We start from the raw sequence: 20,248 nt of genomic DNA on the forward strand, positions 1-20,248 counted from the left end.
GCGCCCTATGCGCCCGGCCTGGTCGCAGCTCGCCTGTCACCTTCCTGAGGAGCCGCGCGCAGGGAGCCGGTAGCCCGCCCACGGTTGGTCTCGCGCCGCGGACGTTGGCGTGAGGGGAGTTGGGAGGGGGGGGAGGATACCGAGAAGCGCGGGTTAGAATCGGGCCCTGCGGTTTTTTTTGTGAGGAAATTTGAGGTAAAAGAGGAAAGCCTCTCCGTGCCCTGCTGCTCGGTGCTGGTTTTGATGCAAATGGCAGCGGAAGGCTTTTGCTTGTGGGTCCCCTTCGAGCTTCACCTTGTCGCGGTGTTGGTATATTAAGGTGGGGGATCGTGTATATTTTTAATAAGGAGCATAGACTCACATTCTGGCCATTGACACATTGAAGCCACCAACCATGTGTAGTCAAAGCCTGGGCCTGAAAGCAATCACAGAAAAAGTCCCTCAATAGCAGGAAAAGTGTATTTATGAGGGTGAATGCAATAAATGAAAGTTTCCTCAGGCCCATAACTTGTATGTCTTCTCTTTTTTTTTCTCTCCACCAAGGGAATTGCTTTAAGAAACACAGAGGAGTGAGCTCCCTGCAGTTTCTTGTGTTTCTCACCTGATTTTGACATGATCAAATGTTTGGTGGAATATGTGCAAGCCAGGCTGCGTTCTGGAGTGACTGTCAACTCAACTGCCTTTAACTTGTATCTTTTCTTCTCTTTTTTTTTCTCTCCACCAAGGGAGTTGCTTTAAGGAACATGGAGAAGGGAGCTCCCTGCAGTTTCTTGTGTTTCTCACCTGATTTAGACATGATGAAATGTTTGGTGGAATATGTGCCCGCCAGGCTGCGTTCTGGAGTGACTGTCAACTCAACTGCCTTTAACTTGTATCTTTTCTTCTCTTTTTTTTTTCTCTCTCCACCAAGGGAGTTGCTTTAAGGAACATGGAGAAGTGAGCTCCCTGCAGTTTCTTGTGTTTCTCACCTGGCTTGATGTTGACATGATCAAATGTTTGGCAGAAGATGTGCGAGCCAGGCTGCGTTCTGGAGTGACTGTCAACTCGCTGGGGCAGTGTGTTGAGGAGCTTGTCCTCAATAGCATCGATGCCAAGGCAACATGTGTAGCTGTCAGGGTGGATTTGGAAGCTTTTAAGGTCCAGGTGGTGGACAACGGCTCTGGGATGGGGCGAGAAGACTTAAATGCAATGGGGAAGCGGTACTTCACCAGCAAGTGCAGCTCAGTGGGAGATTTGGAGAACCTGACGTTCTATGGCTTTAGAGGGGAGGCTGTGGCAAGCATAGCCAACATGGCCAGCGTAGTAGAAGTTTCATCTAAGACCAGCAGGACAGCAAGCACATTTGTGAAAATATTTCACAATGGGCAAGCACTGGAAGTCTGTGAAGCTGAATTGAGCAGACCAAGTGGCGGAACTACAGTCACTGTGTGTAATCTGTTCCATCAGTTACCGGTGAGGAGAAAGTGTATGGATCCTGTATTGGAATTTGAGAGAGTGAGACAGAAAGTAGAGGCTATTTCTCTGATGCATCCCTCTGTTTCGCTTTCTTTAAGGAATGATGCTTCTTGTTCTATGGTGCTTCAGCTCCCTAAGACAAGAGATGTGTACTCTCGGTTTTGTCAAATTTATGGACCGGGCAAATCCCAGAAGTTAAGAGAAATAAATCATAAGTCTGGGGGATTTGAGCTAAGTGGTTATATCAGTACTGAAGGACATTACAACAAGAATATGCAGTTCTTGTATGTGAATAGGAGGCTTGTTTTAAAGACGAGACTACATAAGCTAATTGATTTTTTATTAAGAAAACAAAGTGTCGTTTGCAAGGCAAAAAGTGGCCCTGTGAGCAGACAGCCTAGTTCAAGTCCTGGTCGCCATCGTTGTGGCCCGGAGTTGTATGGGATCTTTATTCTCAATGTGACCTGTGCATACAGTGACTATGATGTGTGTCTGGAACCTGCAAAAACTCTGATCGAGTTCCAGAACTGGGATGTTCTTCTAACTTGCGTAGAGGAAGGAGTGAAAATATTTTTGAAACGAGAACATCTATTTATTGAACTGTGTAGTGAGGACATCAGAGAATTTAATGAAGATAATGACTTTTGTTTGTATAGCGCTTCAGTTCTGAAGCCATTGCTCTCTGATGAGAAGAGCATCCAAAACAGTTTTAAGAAAGCATGTGATGAAATTATGGATTCCTATGGAATGCGTAACTTGCAATCAAAAGATGTCAAAAGGAAATCTGTGACTGAAAAAAAATCTTCGAATCTTACAGAGTCAAATAAAAATCTACAGGAAACAGAAATTTCCCCAAATCAGAAGATTGTTGAACCGTCTGATCCATGTAGAAACAACCAAGTGGGGATTCCACTGCCTAGCAAAGATGACACAGTCTCTGATTTCATTATATCAAATACCTTGGAGGAGGAGGAAAAAGACACCAGCAGTTCCCAAAATGTGGCTGGTACTCATCTGAAACCTTCAGAAAATCTTTGTTCCTCTTTTAGTGGAGGGGCCAGATCAGAAACAAAAAAAACAGACAGTTGTGGTGACCTGCACCGTTGTGCAGAGAATTGCATGAAAGATGTGGGAAGCCAGCAAGGCAAAGTGGTGCAGAAAAGCCATACAGTCCGTATCTTAAATAATGATATTATTCAACCACCAACTGAGAGAGAAGACCCTACTGAAACAGCAATGGAACCTGGAACCGTCTCTGGAAGTTCATTGATGAGACACTACAATGTGAGAAGAGGAGACAGGGAACCAGCTGAAGAGGTAGATGATGCTGGAAGAGGGGCTGTTAGTTCAGTACCATTAAAATTGTGCTCCACAGGCCCCGTAACACATGTTATGCAAAATGAGCCCCCACATGAACGTGAACAAACAGAAGCAAATCCTGCATTAAATGTGCAGTGTACACCTGCCTCTCTCAGTGCCAAGGAGGTTTTTGGCCACAAAGTGAATTTTCCAATTCATTCTATAATTGCTAAGGATATTTCCAGTAATACAAATAAAGAACGTGCACCTCCTTACACCAGAGAAGTATGCATGGCTGATGGTAATGAGTGGTTAGAGAACAAAACTTCGTCAAATCAGGTGAGTGAAGGGTTAGCTATGCCTATTGCCACCAGCAAAAAACATGAGACATTGAATATTGCAGAATTGCTACGGGCAACTTCTTCGGATTTTCCTCACAATAAAGTTATAAAAAGCAGTAGAAGACAAATAGCTGTGCCAAGATCTCAGCCCTCTAAGAAGCTGACCTTGTCCACGCAGCTGGGTTCATTAGAAAAGTTCAGGAGATATTATGGGAGAGTCAAGTGTACCCTACCAACGCCATTGTCGGAGAGGAGTGAATTTGATCTTCCGGTTTTTACTTCACAAGGTAATTGTGACTTTTCAAAGAATGAGAATGACAACCATGGTAGCTTGAACACTTGTGAAATTCCAGCCTTGGAAGATACAGATTCTAATAATAGTAGCCAAGTGTTCGGTTCTTTGGAAGAGACTTTACTTTGCAGTGGAGAAACTTCACAGGACAAACGAGCCCTTTGTCAGAGTCCTTTGACGTTGTCTGATTACTCTCAGGTTAGTACAAAGAAAATAACTTGTAAAAGATCTCCAGGATCATTATCATCCAAACTGTCCAGAATGAAAAGTGACCACAAAGAAGTAGAACAACTTGGTGAACCATTCCAAACAAATTCAAGTAGAAAAGATGACTACTCTTTTGATCTTGAATCTTCAAATAATGACTTTTTGTACAATGCTTCTCAAACATACAAATCCTCAGGGGGAAAAATGAAGGAAAGTCATTACGGCCTTTCTAAGGGGGATGCATGCTGTCAATCAGATGATAGGATGGTAGAGTCCATGAAAGCTACTGTTAGCCCATCATCACTCAGCAATAAAGAAGGGGAAAACACAGTCTCTCCGAGTTGTGTTTTATCATTACCTGCTGAAAAGGATTGTACTAACATCATCTGTAAAGATAAAAGTACGTTAGATGAATCCTCAGAACAAAATTTGAAAGACACTGAGGTTCCCCATGTGACCATCCCAAGTAGCTTGGAATTCTCTGCAGATAACACAAGCACAGGTGACCGCAGGAATGATTTGTGGTCTGACTGGATGCAAGATTTTGATGTTTCGTCGGGTAAGACAATATACATCAATAAAGTGACTGGACTGAGCACCTACGGCACACCTCCCACTGAAGGGTTTCAAGCTGCCTGCGTTCAAGATATAACAACAATGGCTGTGAATGTTGTCTCAGAGAATGGTAAGAGGGGTGGTGGTTGTTGTGAAAATGGGATGAGGAAAACAGTTTGTGCTCTGTTAGGTGTATAAAATATCTTGCTGACAGCACCTGACAATGTATATGTATACTGAAATATCCACTGCCTTACACGGAATAGCTGTATGGAAAACAGGAAAGTGTTTGAGAATATGGAGGCAGTAAAACAATATATTAATTTTAAATAAGACAGTACAAAGAAATGCCAACACATTGTTAATTAACAAGCAGCTGCCTGGGCATCATGATATTTACTGTGATCACAGTTATATATAATTGTTGTCATAAAGACAGATTTACCAGCTTTGGTTGCCCACAGTGCTGTTTAGTAGCCAGCCAAAGCACGGAGATTGACCTACTATTCAAAATGTTTGGGTATTGCATTCATGTTTATGAATGCAATACCTCACATACCCTTATGCTTTCAGGTTATGCATATAGTCTGTAGTCCTTGAAGATGTACATTGTGTTGCATCTTTTTACCTCTAGTGATGTCATTCTTTCTTAGCCTTATCAGTGATGTTACTCTCCGTGGTATCAGTGGTGCCACTCTTTACTCTGTCAATGGTGTTATTCTTTGGCGAAATGTCTACTGCAGCTTTTTTGTTTTTCTTAGGTTGAAGGTTCGACAACCCAAACCTTCACAACATGTTTGGATTTTGGCTAGACCATATGGATCTTAGATTTTCAAAGTTCAATAATCATGGTCTGTCACATGTTTTTCAAGCAAAGGATATTCATTCTTTGTAGTCATAGTAATAAACATAACTGTGTCCTAACACAGCATTCATGCCTCTCAATGTTGAACTAGGTTAACATGCCAGTTCAACTTGGTCTACATTGTTATGCCAGCTACGTTTGCATTCTTTGGTACTTTCATTACGTTATTACTGGTATGTCATTACACCAATATATTTTAATGATCTAATTCAGGCAACTGAAAACAACTACTCAAATATGGTAATTGTATGTGGTTTGCCTGTATAAAGTAGATATATTATTACCCTCAGCACCTTTTCTGGTGTTACTTGTCAGAAACATCATATTAATAATATCTCTGCCAGCTCTGAATTCTCACTGGCCTTTGGGCAAGAAAATCTTGGCTTTATGAAAAATGTATGTCCTGAACAAGGATTTTCCTCGCAGCAAGAAGCAGGGAAATGAATCTTTGTTTATGATTCTATGTATAAATTACTGGAGTTCTGTTCACATAGATGATGGATGCTTCTGTGAACTTGAAGGATAATATCTTTCAGTGATAATAGCTATAAAAGTTCTGTCAAAGTCAGAATTGGGTGACGTTCATCAACTCACCACAGTTTACCAGGACCCACGTCACGCCATCTTGTCCACTGGGTTTTGTGAGAGTGGGGTGCTGAGCTACTCTCCTGTGCCGGGCTGCCAGTCTGGATTCTTCAAAGGATTCTCAGTCCCCAGGGTAGGACCATCATTCATCGTGACTGTAATGGAGGAACAGTCAGGAGTCCAGGGAATGGCCTAGGATCTCATAGAGCCTTTTCATACTGAGCTTATCAGCACGCAGCTGGTTTTCTTTGGCGTTATCTGCCACTTTTCCTGAACGCACACCCTTAATTTCTTAGTAGAAAGGAACTTTATTAATTCATTATTATTTTCACAAAGAATAGAAGCCTGAATTGTACCAAAGGAAGGGTGAAATGTTTACCACTGTGCTGGAAATCTGAGCTGCTTTTCTTAATAATCTCGATAACAGTACTGGCTTGTAATATTATTAAATCATTTCTGGGTGGGTAGGAACATGTTGTTAGGCTTACCCTGATATCTCATGTGGTCCCACTGACTTGTAGTTCTCAGTTTTACGAGTTCCTGATAACTGTATTAAGTAGTGATAGAAGTGTTGATAGACTGTCAGTTCTTACCACACCCTAACAGAGAGAGAAGCCAAAAGTGTTTTGATATCTGGCAGACTTTACTATATGCCTCCTCTTTCCTTTGGGGATGACACTTCTGATTGCACTAATTCTGGAAATAATTCTTCAGTGATTAAAGCAGCAGCCAGTTTTTAAGGACAGTCTTGCAGAAGCCATGGTAGTATTTTGAAATAATACATTTCGTGATGCAAGTGTGTCTGATAATTATCAGCTTTTTATATATATATTGTTATTTCTCAAAGTTAGATTACAAAATCTGCATGATGCTCTAAATTGTACAGGGCTAAGCCCTGTATTATTTATGATAATATAATAACTGTATGTATAGATTTTTGTAATTTTGCATGCTGTTGAATCTGCAGCAGTAAATTTGTATTGTGTTTAGGGATTCAGTTCAGGTGCCATCCCTTTAGAAGTGAGATTGTGCTACCCTTCCTTCCTAGACCTCGAAAAGAGAAGACTCTAGCAAGCCAGGATCCGAGAGGTAGGGCCAGCTTTCCAGGACACAGTGTTCTGTGGTTAAAAAAAAAAAATATAAAAAAATCAAAGAATTCTCCCAGATGTCCCAACAGGAACCCAGAATTACTCAAGGTCTGTTAACAATGGGACCGTGTGAGTCATCTCAAATCTAGAACTGGAAAAAAAGATCTTTTAGGGTTGAAGGCAGGTTAGGGGATACTTATTTACAGGATGAAATACCCAGTTCTTTGTTGAATTATGTCAGTAGTTTAAAGAATAATTACCTACTCCCTTCTTTGTACTTGTTCCAACCTTGGAATGTGAAAAATAGCTTCAATCCTCACAATTTTTTTTTGCAGTGGAAAGGATGAAATCATCTTTTTGGTATGTGGCTTTGTCCAGAGGGAGTGGGTAGCTAAACAGGTCTTTCTTTCCCTCGTTCCACACCCCCCCCAGCCATTTCCAGGGCCTGTTGAATAGTGCTGCAGTGTGTTTAGAAGTCAGAAAGCTGCACAGTGTCCTTCCTAGTTAAAGCAGACAATAAAGAAGCCCAGTCTCATGTTCTATTATTTGTTTTTACATTCTCTCCTTTTCATGATGGAAAAAATTAAAATAATACTTGTGTGAGGTAAAAGTACCCAACGCGCCTTCTGTTGACGGATGGTGGTAGTCCCTGTATTATCTGTGTGTTCTTTCTAGATGCTGAAGGGGAGTCTCTGCAGTCATTGCTTTCAGAATGGGATAATCCTGTTTTTGTTCCCTGCCCAGAGGTAAGTATTATCTCTCATCTCATGCTAAAATAGGAGTCAGTTTAGCCTTCTCTTATTTTCTGATGTGGGGACTAAAATTGCACATATTGTTACCATTGCATGTAAGTTGTTCAGTGGTATGTTAGACTATAGAACAGGCAGTTATGTGTTTTTATAGACTGTTTATATGTAAGTAATTGTTATGGATTTATTCAAAACCAGAGAAGCAGGTATCAGGCTAATCTTTTGCCTTATGTCATTTCAAAAGCAAAACATTATTGTAAGATGTCTTTCTCTCTACAGAGATAGTTATCTTAAAATTAAAAGTTAAAGGATGGCAAGATTATAATACAATGTCTGTCCTCTTTCTGGGCAGAGTTGAAATAACCCAGCTTTCTTTTCTGGGATGCAGTGGGTCTTAAAAGTGTATTTTACTATACTTGTTTTTATAGCCTGGCAGGATTATAGCATGTGAGAGGGAAACAATGCTGGAGCTTTTAGAAAAACTTCCTTTGTTGTCATGAGGTAGTATTATCTTAAATCATCATGTTGTGTGTGTGTAAACATATGTATGTAACCATTTCCACCTGCAAACAATAGGGACGGAGTAGCAAACCACGTGCTGGTGAGTTTCTGAAAAGGAACAGTTATGTTCAGTTGCTGCTGTGACGTGTACTCTGACTCATTTCAGGATAATACATCTTTTGTAATGCAATCCATTGTGAGCTCACGTAGGCTGATCATTAACTTCAGGTTTTCTGATAGGTACTTGAAATCAGCTGAATGCATTGAAGCTAGCAGGTAACATCCAGATGGGAAGCAGGGGGATTGCCAGGTGGTATCTTTAGCTGGTGCTATTCTTGTGTAGAAAGCTTGGTTTGTCAAAATGCAGAGTTATTTCCAGTTTTTCTTAAAGCTGGTTTGTTGGCGATATTTTGTGTGTTTGGTTTTTTTTGCTATATTCTTTATTCCCTGCTTGATCTGTAATTCTGTTTTTACAGATTGCTGTTGATGTGACCAGCAGCCAGGCTGACAATCTGGCTGTGAAAATTCACAATATCTTGTATCCTTATCGTTTCACCAAAGACATGGTTCATTCAATGCAGGTACAATATGATCTATTACTAAATTCACCCCCAAATTCCCACACAGCAGATGGGATTTGCTGATGTTTCTGCCTGGTGGGAAAGAGGTATCCAGGGAGATAGTTAATATTCCTAATTTTCGCAAGCACAAACAGAATTCTTGGATGCTGTGTGATACCAGCAGACACATATGTCATGCCAGATCTTAGTATCATCTCATGGTTAGTCAGCTATCTGCAAGTGACTCTCAAGTTCCTTAACTATGGTTAAATCAAATCAAGAGTCAGCCCCGTTGCTGCTGCTTAGAAACATTATTAATTATATTTTAATACACAGTTTTTTGTATTTATTGTAGGCGTTTGCTTAGTTCCTATTCCTCTGAAATCTATGTCCTGTATATTCCATTTTTATTTACCTTAGAAATTTAGTTCTTCAGCAGAGTGGTTTCAAAAGCAAATCCCAGATTTTGTGGAAAGGCTTGAAATTTCACTTAAAGATTTATGTCTGCCCTGAAAAGTGATTCTTAAAAATAACATCATAGCATCAAGTTTAACTGTTTTAGTGCTTCTTTATCAAATGTTTTGAATGTTAGCTTGAAAGCTAATATAAATATATGGCTTCAACTTAGATTCTTTGATGGTTTTCCTGGATAGAAATGGCAAAGTGGATTCTCCCCCTCCCTTGCATCCCAATGACAAAAGGCCCCGTTACAGGCCCGGTTAGCATTATTCTCATTCACGTTGCTGAATTTGAGAATGCAGGTTCCGACTGCGTGGGGCATAGTGATGTTGATCTCCAGGGTGGATAAGGATCCAAATGATTCCCTTGCTTATGTTGTGTGTGCAAGAATAACAGGAGTAAATAAAGTTACTACAGTAAACAGATTATGTTTCAAAAAGACAGGACAGGAAAGCTGGTAAATGGAAGGTACCATTATTCTGTTCCATCATAGTAAGAACTGTTCTTTAAAACTCACTGAATGGTTCTGTGATTAAGTTTACCTGAGTAATGTTTCCCTTTGTCTGTTTTTAAGAAGGAAAAACTAGAAGCAGTTACCACATCCCATCTCTGAAGAAGCCAAATACTGCCTTCAGTACCCTATACCAATTTTGAGAATCCCTGTAGAAAAGACCAAAAGCACAAAAGGTTGCATCATGCCACAGGAAAAGAATAAAAAGAATCATTAATGTCTTGCATCCTTGCAAAGAAATAGGATCATCTATTCATTTTTACCCAGGAGGTGAACAATGCACATGTTGTGAGACAGAGAATTCAGAGTGAGCTCTATCTATGTGACTTGGGGAGAGATTCCTCCCTAACACCACACTGGTAAATTTAAATCTAACAGTAAGATACTGGAAGCATTGTGCATCCCTGCTCGGTATTCCCTGTAGCTCTAGTAGATTTCTGGTGCTTGAGGGGAAGGTGGAATCAAGACACACAGGCAAATTCTACATCAGAAAAAGGCAGGAGGCAAATGCTTCCTAGCTCCTACAGGTGGTCAGCACAAGTCCTTGAACACAGGGCAGGTTAAAAGAGGTTGTTTACATTCTGTTTTGGTGATATCAGCAAATCAAATACTTGGAGTTGCTGAGCACAGTTTTCATTCCCAACTCAAGGAGGCTTCTACACAAGCATTTAATCCATTCTGTAAATTTCCAGCTCCACCTTAGAACAATTAGAGTTCTTGCCCTTATGACTCTGAAAAAATTGATCCAGAATTGTTTTCTTGGATATTTTGAAATTTTCTCTTAGTTCCAGAGTAAACTGTTCCGTGACTGAATTATGGTTGTTTGACCTTCTGCCAGTATTGTCTTTTAGCTAAATAATTCATGCCTTTTCCATATTTGGCCCCCCACTGTATTTATAAAGAATAATTATATACCTTCTCAGTCTCGGTTTTGCTAGGCCAAATTCTTTGAGCCTTTGGGATTAGAAAACATGTGGTTACTGCTTGCCTAATCATCCTACTAGCTATTTGTTGTGCTTGATCCATTTTGATTGTCGTCTTCTTTTGTTTAATTTTAAAAATAGTTTTACCACTGGGTAATGATTTGTTTTCTGAGTATCTTACAGGTTCTTCAGCAAGTGGACAATAAATTTATCGCTTGTTTAATCAACACTAGGAATGAAATGGATGAAAAGGCAGGTGAGAGAGGTTATTAACATGAAGTTGAGGTTGCTGTGAAGTGCAGTTGGACTGCAGAGGGAACACTGTCCTGTTTGTATTCTCTTCTTGCCTTGGGATGATACTGTGAATAGAGGAAAATTTTAGTCTTCACTTGAAATTTCCTGGATCATCTTTATCTTTATTTTGGATGTCGTTGAATGTTCCTACTGCCTTCAGATCAGTGTTATAAAAATAGATTGTACTCAAATTACTAACATCTTTCAGACTCTATTCACAGTGTCTGGACATATTCATTGTTGAAGCTTGCTGAAGCTGTACAAAAAAGGCATTCAAAACCAGTAGTTTTTGTAACATTTTTAAAGGCTCTATTAAAGAGAACAGTTTGTGAGTGACCTCAGCTCTCATTCTGAAGTTAGATGAAGATGTCAATAGGCAAGAGTTTCTGACTCAGCCTAATTACCTTAATTTAAATGCCAATTTGGATAACTAAATTTGTGTTCTGTAGTGACTTTATGTTCTGCCAACACAGCCGCCTCCTCACTTTATTTCTGTAAAACTGGCTGATAGTTATCTCCTAAATGTGGCCTCTAGAGAGTAGTCATTCTTCCCAACCTGTGCTGTTGTCTGGTACAAAGTTGCCTATTTCTTATCTCTTGTGGTACATTTTTAGATGGAAACCTCTTGATATTGGTGGACCAACATGCAGCTCACGAACGGATCCGTTTGGAGCAGCTTATTACAGGTGAGGATTCAGATAATCTAAGGAAGAAGGATAATCAGTGCACAGAAAAGTACAAACGAGCTTCCTGAAAGGGAAAGCTCACTAAGTAACTTATTTGTAAGAATGAATCTGGGATGTATGGAACCAATAGGATATTCATTTGTCATCTTAATCCTGAGCCCTAGGAGAGTGCAGACATTCAGTATATGTAGTAGTCACAGTATTGGCAGCTGAAAATTGTTACAGCTTTTCCAAAAATAGAAGATACACTCCCTACCCACAGAACTATCAAACTAAAATAGTCCTGACATAATGAGAGAGCAGGAAGACTGATAGGGAAAACAATGAAGAGGAAATAAAACAACATCAATAAGATTATGTGGTTATGCTGTGAAGAATAAGACACGGGATGCTTAGTAAAGAGCATAGTTCATTTGGTTCCTTTTTAGCTGAATGCTTTGCTTAAAGCCTAAAATTTCCACATTCTGAAACTGTTTGCAAAGGGATAATGGTCTTCTCTGTAAGCTCATTAGCCCTTGGTTTCAGTGTTAAAAAGCACAATAGCCATCCGTCAAGTACTTTAAAATCATTGACCTTCTCTTTCGTCAATAAATACTGCGCAGTTCCTGCAGAGAGGGTTCCAGGAACTCTGCTCCTTTTGGTCAGGTACTGAAAAAAGTTAAAGACTGAAGGCAGAAATGCTTAATGAATAGTATTTTAATGCCATTTATATCAGACTTTTCTGTGGAAAAATTGCTCTCTGTGAGTTGGACTAAATATATCAGTGGTTTTTTTTGCTATTTAGGGTGACTCTTTTTTGGAACTGGTGGGAAAAAGCAAAGTGGCATTAACCAACCCTTCCCCAGAGACTAGATGTCTGGTTTGTGACATTCCCAGTCCTCCACAAGTTTCAGGAGAAGGCATTCTGTGGTCACTTTTTAATCCAAACAGAGGATTACATGCCAAACCGTAGGGTCATTAAGGGTAATGCCTGCGTAAATATTCTAAGAGAGGATACTTCTAAACGATTCATTCACAGATTCCTATGAGAAGGAAGCTGCAGCATGTGGCAAGAAGAAATTACTGTCCTCCTCCATCTCCCCCCCTTTGGAGATTGAAGTTACAGAAGAGCAAAGAAGATTTCTACGGTTAGTAATGGTCAATAGCTCTAAACTTTTGGGGACAGCTCTGTTGACCAGGAATATCTCTATATATTGCTAGTTTACCATGGATCTTGGGAAAGAAGCTGTTGATTCTTTCCTGAGCCAAGGCCAATCATCTCTATCTGTGCTGAGGAAAATAGGTGTGTTTCTCAGGCGTGTTGTTACAATGTCTCAAGACAAAATCCTGTGGTGTGCCACCTCTATGCCTCTGCAGCCTGCTTGGGTTTCCCTGGGAAAGTGAACCTTCATGTGTGGGCCAGGAGGCTGCCAAAGCTGTCTCCAACGGATCCTACTGTCTGGGTTCAGGACCTGGGGGTGCACACTGGGGTGCCGTGCCCATGGTGTCAGTCTGGTCACTGATTTAACAGGCATTATTTGAGAAGAGCAGGATGGGGTATGGAAAGTTTGTATTGTGAATCCTTCAAAAATGCATTCCTTAATCCTAGGTGCCTGCCAAGAGTAACTAATGAATACAGTTTCCCAAATGTTTCAGAATGGTGCCCTACCTACTCTTAGGATATTTAACTTTTGTACTGCAAGAGTACGGATACAGATTAGTTGTTGGACTGTTGCAGACCTACTGGACACTAATCAGACTTTTTTCCCCAAAGTCCCTGTCTGTCACCTGCCACATGCATTTGTGTTTTTTCGTCCCTGCATTGTTCTTCGTTTTCAGGTGAAGTTCTGTCTTAACATTCACAGGACTAACTTATTATTCTCAAACCATTCTTTTTTGTGATGCCTTTGGCAAACTCAACAACTTTTAAATCACACCTTGCTGAGACTGTTGCCTATTATAGGGATACACTTTTTGGGTGTATTCCAATCATAACAGTATCACTGCTGTATCCGTTTGGTAAATCTTTTGTGTGACAATGGCCAATACCAGAAATTCCAAAGGAATGTGTAAAGCACTATTATGTTCCACCTGCCTTAGGGAAAAATATGAGAATGTACCCATTACTGTTCATAGTTCAGTAATATTTGGATGCCTTTGTTGTTCCCACCTCTTAATGATGTTCTTGCTAACATCAGAATATTTGTAATGCCCCTTGTTCAACTTTGCATTATTTTTGCATTCATATTTGAAGGTCTTCTCTTTCTGATATATCTGCTTTTGAGACTGGATGGCTGAAATTGAACACAAGATACCAAGTGAGGGTATCACATTGATTTGTACAGTAGCATTCCAGTTGTGCCCGTATTTTCTATGTATTATATCCACACCTGCTTTTTTGGCTAGTGCTGCTTGCATGAATGGCTTGTTTCTTCAACAGTCACAACAATGAAACACAGAGTTGTGGGGTATCTTTACATTTTTGCTATTTGTGTAGAAGTCATCAAAATATACAAATAGATCAAATTATTCCTAATAATTTGCATTTATTTGTCTTTAGAAGCAGTGAATTCAGTTTTTCTGTCTCTATTTCATTATACCTTTTTCATTCATCCTACTGATTTCATTCATCATTTTTCTACTTGTTTTAAGTTCTGATTGAGTTCAGTGTCGTCTTTAGTCTCAGCTAACAGAAGTAATTTTGTGTTTTCTACAAATTTGGCTGCTTGACCATACCCCTTCTTTTCCACATCATTAATAACCAATTACGAAGATACAGATCAGGACTCATGTCATGTTGAACACTGACCAACTGTTGCCACCACACCTCTTTTCTGTAGTTTCTAAATTATGACAGATGTTACTTCTCTATCCATGACAACTTTATGCATTTGCATTTCTAGGCACTTTTAAGAGGCAACATAAAAGGCTTTTTGAAAGACCAAATAAATTCTGTGACCTATTTTTCTTCATCAGCTAAATAACAAACACACAACAAGAATCAGTAAGATAAAGCAGAGAGGTGTGGTTTTCTTTTAAGGACACTGGTTGAATTATTCAGCACAGTGCGATGTCAGTTGTGATTTTCAGTTATCACTTAAGATAATTGATTCAAGAAGCTTACTGGTGCTTTTATTGTGTTGCTCTTTAATTTATAAGTATTTATTGGCAGTTCTTCTCTTTAGTGTCCTTACTAAAAAGTACTATGTAAAAATCTAAATCCTATTGTTTTTGTTGCTGGCAGAGTATGAATGTATTCTGTCTTAACATTTGATGTAATGGAATAAATTAACTTCCCTAAAAGTTGTTTCTCTTCAGCTATGCTCTATGCTTGCTATTTAATAGTTCAGCTGGACCTCTGGTTCACCTGCAGCTTTGAATCTGTTATTTGTCATCTAAGCATTGTTCTGTTGACTCTCTTGAACTTCCTTTTTTTTTTTTTTTTTCCCCCTTAAAAAGGAAAAAGGCCTGACTTCAATAGCTGCTTGGATTCTGTCATTTCACCACAATGGGCTTTTTCTGTCTTTCTCTGCTCTTGCTGAAGGCTATACATGTCTTCTTTTTTTTTGGGTAGAATTACACGTCATCTCCATGTGGAGGCTAATAATTGTACTAGTCTCATGACTGATTTTAGTAAGTTTAGATTACCTTCTTTTTTGTTCAAATAATCTTTTCTGAAATTGACCTTCCTCACCTTTGTTTTAAGTGAGCATTCCCTGAGTTAATAAAATAAACTATATATTGTTACAGTTGTTTTCATTTTGAAGAGAAGTTCTCATCTGATGGCGAAGTCCCATTTTTGTGTGTATTTTTCTATCCACAGGGTGACGTATGTCAGATTAACTAGATGCTGTTCTTTCCTGGGTTCTCTTTCCTTAATGGCATATCAAGTTCATTAAACCAGCATAAATTTCTTACAATATTTTTTTTCATTTTAAGTGTTTGCTATTACGTGTCAATTGAAATCACATTTTTTTATGTTGGACTTAAAGTAGTCTTTATGCTACATAATCTCAGTATTTGGAGTGTTTGTGTGTTGAACCAGACACCTCGTGCATATAGAAAAGATTGATGTATAAATTTAGACATAAAGGTTCTCTCCAAATAATACAGGAGCTCTTAGATCTTGTGGTTGTGGAACATGAAATATACATGGTTGATTGGAGTGAAAAAACATGGCTGAATGTAGGCTGAAAGGGTGAAATTACTTGAAATCTCATGATGCATGGATTTTGAGGTTGGAAACTACCGCAGGAAGAAACATATATGGGGAATACAGAAATACTTCTGTATGCTGTGGAGACACGGCTACTGTGGTTGATGTCTCATTTCTGGTATTATTTTTTTTCCTCAGATGCTGCACCAAAAATTTGGAGGACTTGGGTCTTGAATTATCGTTTCCTGAGACCAACAGCTCCTTGATTCTAGTGAGGAGAGTGCCAGTGTGTTTTTTAGAAAGAGAAGCCAACGAACTAAGACGGAAAAGACATCCTGTCACTAAAAGCATTGTGGAGGTCAGCTGTGGAGATGGGTGAAATTGTGATACTGAGTCTTGTTCTGTGTTAATGGCCCAAGTTATTAGAGTATCTGTTATGAGAGAGACAAGTCCTTTGGCAAATGTGGGTGCCATCCCTTTTAGTAGCTAAATAGTCCTATAACTCAAATCCCTGAAGTATAACAGAAACTGTAAGACACTGTTTCAGACTTGGACTAGTGGAGAAGCTAAAAATAATATATAGTGCAGATATTTCAATACTCTAGGGCTCATGAATGCTTGAATGAAGAATAAATGCTTGAATGAACAGTAAAATTATTAATATTGCTGATATAGAAATATTATTTGTTAGGATTCAAAGTTGTTTTCATGAAATCTCTACATGGGCAGTGCAGCTTTCTAAAAGCTGCTGTTCCAGATATTCTTCAGTTTGAGGAAGGAATTGCTGAACTGATTTCTTGCAGTTTCCATTGTAAACAATTCTCCACAATCATAACTGTTTCGAGGACTCCCTAAAAATTATTTCTGGAGTACCCAATTCAGCCACTAGGCTGAGCCATTGTGAATCAGTCCAGTCATGCCATACATCTCTTCTGATATGAAAAGAAGAAACAGAGATGATTAATCTGGTTAAATTTTCTTTTCCAACCTTGTTATATTCAGGTAGAACTCAAAATGCACTCTCCTGGTGTGATTTGGGAACCAAGAGAACTAAAAGTGCCCGAGGAGGCGATCAGGTCTTTGCCTCATGAGCATTCATTCTTAGCTGGTGCCACAAGATCTCATGAGCATTTTGGTGGATTTAATCTCTAGTCCTTTTTATTTTATTTAGGACTGGTAGCACCTATTCATGATTGCTTATGAATTCATTGCATTTTAGACATCAGAAATTAAATCCACATGGACTGTTATCCAAAGGAGAAGGTTCAAAGATAACATGCATTCATTGTACCCTTGACTTACAAGAATTCCATTATATCCATTCTACGAAGAGGGAACTGATGCAGAGAGAAACAGAGTGATTAGACTAAATTCCAGTAAGATATTGTGAGAGGTCAGGACTTGCACCTCTATCTTCCACACTGTGGTCAGTGTAGTATCAACAGCATCATTTTTCCTGGTTCTGACAGTTACATGTAAATTATACACAGATGTGGACAAAGTGGGGTATGGGCAATAAAAGGGAGAAATAGCAACTGATGATATTACCTTTTTCTTTCCAGGAGCTTATTCAAGAACAAGTTGAGGTGAGTTGCTGTCTGCTTCTAAAGTTGACTGTAGCAATGGAAAGCTTACTGCAACGAACCAAAGGGAGCAAGTGTGTTAAGCCTCAAATGAGAGAGGTGAACTAGATAATCCACGAGCTTGTCCTCATTTTTAATTTCCTTTGTGTTACAGTTCTTCCATTTTCTCATGTTAAATGGAAAGTAAGATGATGTTCCCTTACTAATTTTAGCTAGTGCAGACCACAGGAGGAGGAGCACGAGGGACACTGCCTCTGACGTTTCTGAAGGTGTTAGCTTCCCAGGCCTGTCATGGTAGGGAAACTGTACTTTTCGTTTGTTATTCTTTCTTTTTTTTTTTTTTTTTTAAAAAACCTTTCTGTCTCTACACAACATCTTCCCTGGGACAGTGGTTTCAGAATGTGTTTGCGGGAATTCCAGGATTACAGACTGTGTGTTTCATAGGGATGAGGACAGCACTGTTGGGGACAAACAGTACTGCTGTGATTTATTCACGTACAGGCCTAATGTACTTTCAAACCTTCACATGAAACACAGATAGAACACAGTTCTGAGATGCACTCATCCCTGTGAGCTCTAAACTATTCAAATAACAGCTTTGTGAAGGGGGAAGAGGAGTTGCTGGAATCGGCTTGAAAGCAAGCAGGAAATAAGACGTTCTTCCCCAAAAATATTTTTTATTTCCTATAAGTATCAAAAGTGCTAGTTTAAGTATGCCTGTGACCTTTCAAGTATTTTTGGAAGGAGTGCAGTAATAATTGACATCTTTTAAGGTACTATGGCTTTCCAGCACCTGGAAATGAGCAGACCTTTCAGGTGACTGCAGTAGCTCCAGCCTCTTGTGTCAGTTCCTGTGCCATATTCAGTAGTAACAAGAGTATGCTGAAAGGGTAAACATGAACCAAAAGCATCTGTTTCCACAGAGTGTCACTGCATTCTACAAATGGCAGACAAGATATATATTTTTTAATATCTAAAAAGTTCTATGGCTGAAAGGCAGATTGCAGATGGTCTTGTGCATCTGTGAAGGCTAAAGGTTGCAAACACCTCTGAAATGACTCCTTAATGTTCCCCTTGGATTCCCTCTGGATGCCATTAAGCGCTCAGTTCTGACAAAGGACTTATTGGCAGGGCTAACACTTGGTCTTGGAACTGATGCCCATCAGCAGCAGGCACACAGAACTGATAAAGCCTTTGGAACTGATATTAGCTGTTGTCTTGATTTAATACTGTTTGATTTGTGAACTGGTTGTGTCTTCATCTGTAACACAAAAAAAACCCCAAAACCTATTTGCCTGTTGCAGCGTCATCTGAAAAGCTAAAACCTAATAATCTTACCATCCACCAGGCTTAGGTTAGGTGAAAGTTGAGGCCACGGAAAGCGGATCCTTACGCAGCAGGGTGGTTAACTGAGCTAAGCCCTAAGTCTGCCATACTGCAGCCTCCCAGCTAAGCTTTAGGAGCTGCCTTGTTTTCTGTTGAAAACCACAGTTGTGGAGGCAAGTCTGCTGGGTGGTTTGAATTCTCTTGAGCAGCATGTGCAAGAATTTGTATCTTTTTTTCAGGAGCTATCAAGTTTAATGAGCCTTTGACTTTGAAGGAGAGCTGCAGGCTTATTGAAGCTTTGTCATCTTGCCAGCTGCCCTTCCAGTGTGCTCATGGAAGACCTTCCATGATGCCTCTTGCAGACACAGACCATCTACAGCAGGAAAAGCAGGTACTGTGTGGGACACAGATGTGCCTCTGATAATCCATACCCTGGCCTATCAGAGGCATGTCACGTATGTGTGTGTTAGAACTAGAATGGGCCGGTTTGAAACCATCACCACTGGCTGCATCTTACTTGAATTTTTACATAGCTGTTACCAATAATGAAACTTTAGAACATTAAACCTCTGTCCTGCAAACACATTAGCAAAGAATTTACCATATGTCATTTGAATGGTCACATTGACTTGAATGGGGTCAACTAGTCCTTAAAGTTAAACATGTCTTTAAAGTGTTTGCAGTTTTTAAGTGTAAAACTTAGAAAACATGTAAATTCTTATATTCTACTAATGGCAAAGATGCTAATAAAATTTCTACTTCCAAAAAGTGTAAGATGCTATAAAACGGGGGGGGGAGGCACAGAAACAGCAACATTTAAATTGAAAAAAATAAAATCATTACTCCTCTTTTTCTGTTATTGTGCTATATTAAGTTATGAAATTGGATTCTGTTGAAAGTCAGCTGGGACTTCGAATTAGATATTAAAAAAAACTTGGGAATGACTGTATTAGGGCAGAGTGTGGAAGCATTGAAGCTCATTCACTTAATTTTTCTTCCTCCAGCCTAAACCTAATTTGGCTAGACTGCGGAAGATGGCACGAGCGTGGCACCTGTTTGGAAAAAAAAGACCCTAGTCAAAGCTACAACCACTGGAAGCGTTGGTATGATTCAGGTCCCCCTGGAGCCAGGTTTCTGAGCCAGTGCAGTCACTGAAGTTTTGCTCCGAGTACTGACCTAAGCAGCAGAGAGTGAGGAGGAGCCCACCCTTTTAGCCTGGAGAAGCGTCTTCAACATTCAGGAATTACATCATAAGCCTGGGCCTTACGTCAGTGCTTGACTATCGGAGGCAAGTAGTTGCAACCACTCGCAGTTACTAAAGTGCTTTTTCTCTGCAAGCACAGCAAGATTCTGCATCAGAGAGAGGAGACTTTAATTAATGTATTTTATAATGCTTTGAAAATGGGGAGGTATTTATTAATAAAATTAACACTAAACTCTTTCCTTGGGCTCGTGGCAGGGGTTGGAATGAGGACTGACCAGCTTCATAGTACACATAGGCCAGCTTAGGATCAAAAAACATTCTTTTTATTTAACTAGGCAATGAATGACACACCCAGCTGTTTTCTCCAGCTCCCTGCAGTTTGCATTCTTGAGTGAGACATTTCTAAATCCTAGCATAGCCCCACGTTCTTAGGGTACAAAAACTTAGCCCCACAGAAATAACTAAATAGCCCCTGGCATTCTTTACAATAGGCATTTTTTTACAGGTTTCAGTTCTATTTTGTGTCTCAGTTTAAGGTAGACATCTTTGTTTAATCACAGACATCTAACTTAAAACCAAATCAGAGAGATATTGACATCTGCTAAATCAAAAGCAAACAAAGAGAGGAAA

The 20,248-nt window shown here is 39.6% G+C and overlaps 1 protein-coding gene across 2 annotated transcripts; it reads left to right on the forward strand.

The window, feature by feature from the left end:
* Positions 1-4: 4 nt before the first annotated feature.
* On the forward strand, positions 5-19,855 carry MLH3 (mutL homolog 3). Of its 2 annotated transcripts, XM_014941805.1 has the most exons (12): positions 5-83; positions 911-4,279; positions 7,363-7,433; positions 8,414-8,518; positions 10,574-10,646; positions 11,299-11,370; positions 12,389-12,497; positions 15,704-15,863; positions 17,068-17,091; positions 17,301-17,382; positions 18,654-18,805; positions 19,419-19,855. In XM_014941805.1, exons 2-12 carry the CDS (start codon positions 985-987, stop codon positions 19,488-19,490), a joined length of 4,215 nt encoding a protein of 1,404 aa, XP_014797291.1. In that variant the 5' UTR covers positions 5-83; positions 911-984; the 3' UTR covers positions 19,491-19,855. The 2 variants fall into 2 exon arrangements, 1 of the variants encoding a protein (XP_014797291.1); XR_001412010.1 differs by lacking the exons at positions 15,704-15,863; positions 17,068-17,091; positions 17,301-17,382; positions 18,654-18,805; positions 19,419-19,855 and having other exon boundaries at positions 10,574-10,642.
* Positions 19,856-20,248: the final 393 nt, after the last annotated feature.

The sequence above is a fragment of the Calidris pugnax genome, unplaced genomic scaffold (assembly GCF_001431845.1).
Source record: "Calidris pugnax isolate Ruff unplaced genomic scaffold, ASM143184v1 scaffold56, whole genome shotgun sequence".
NCBI classification, from domain to species: Eukaryota; Metazoa; Chordata; class Aves; order Charadriiformes; family Scolopacidae; genus Calidris; species Calidris pugnax.

Excerpts from the sequence above, each read along its gene's own strand:
- MLH3 (XM_014941805.1), top strand. The coding sequence starts at position 985 with ATGATCAAATGTTTGGCAGAAGATGTGCGAGCCAGGCTGCGTTCTGGA. Across the intron at positions 15,864-17,067 it reads TCACTAAAAGCATTGTGGAG|GAGCTTATTCAAGAACAAGT; the intron begins GTCAGCTGTGGA and ends TTTTCTTTCCAG. Across the intron at positions 17,383-18,653 it reads AGCTTCCCAGGCCTGTCATG|GAGCTATCAAGTTTAATGAG; the intron begins GTAGGGAAACTG and ends TCTTTTTTTCAG.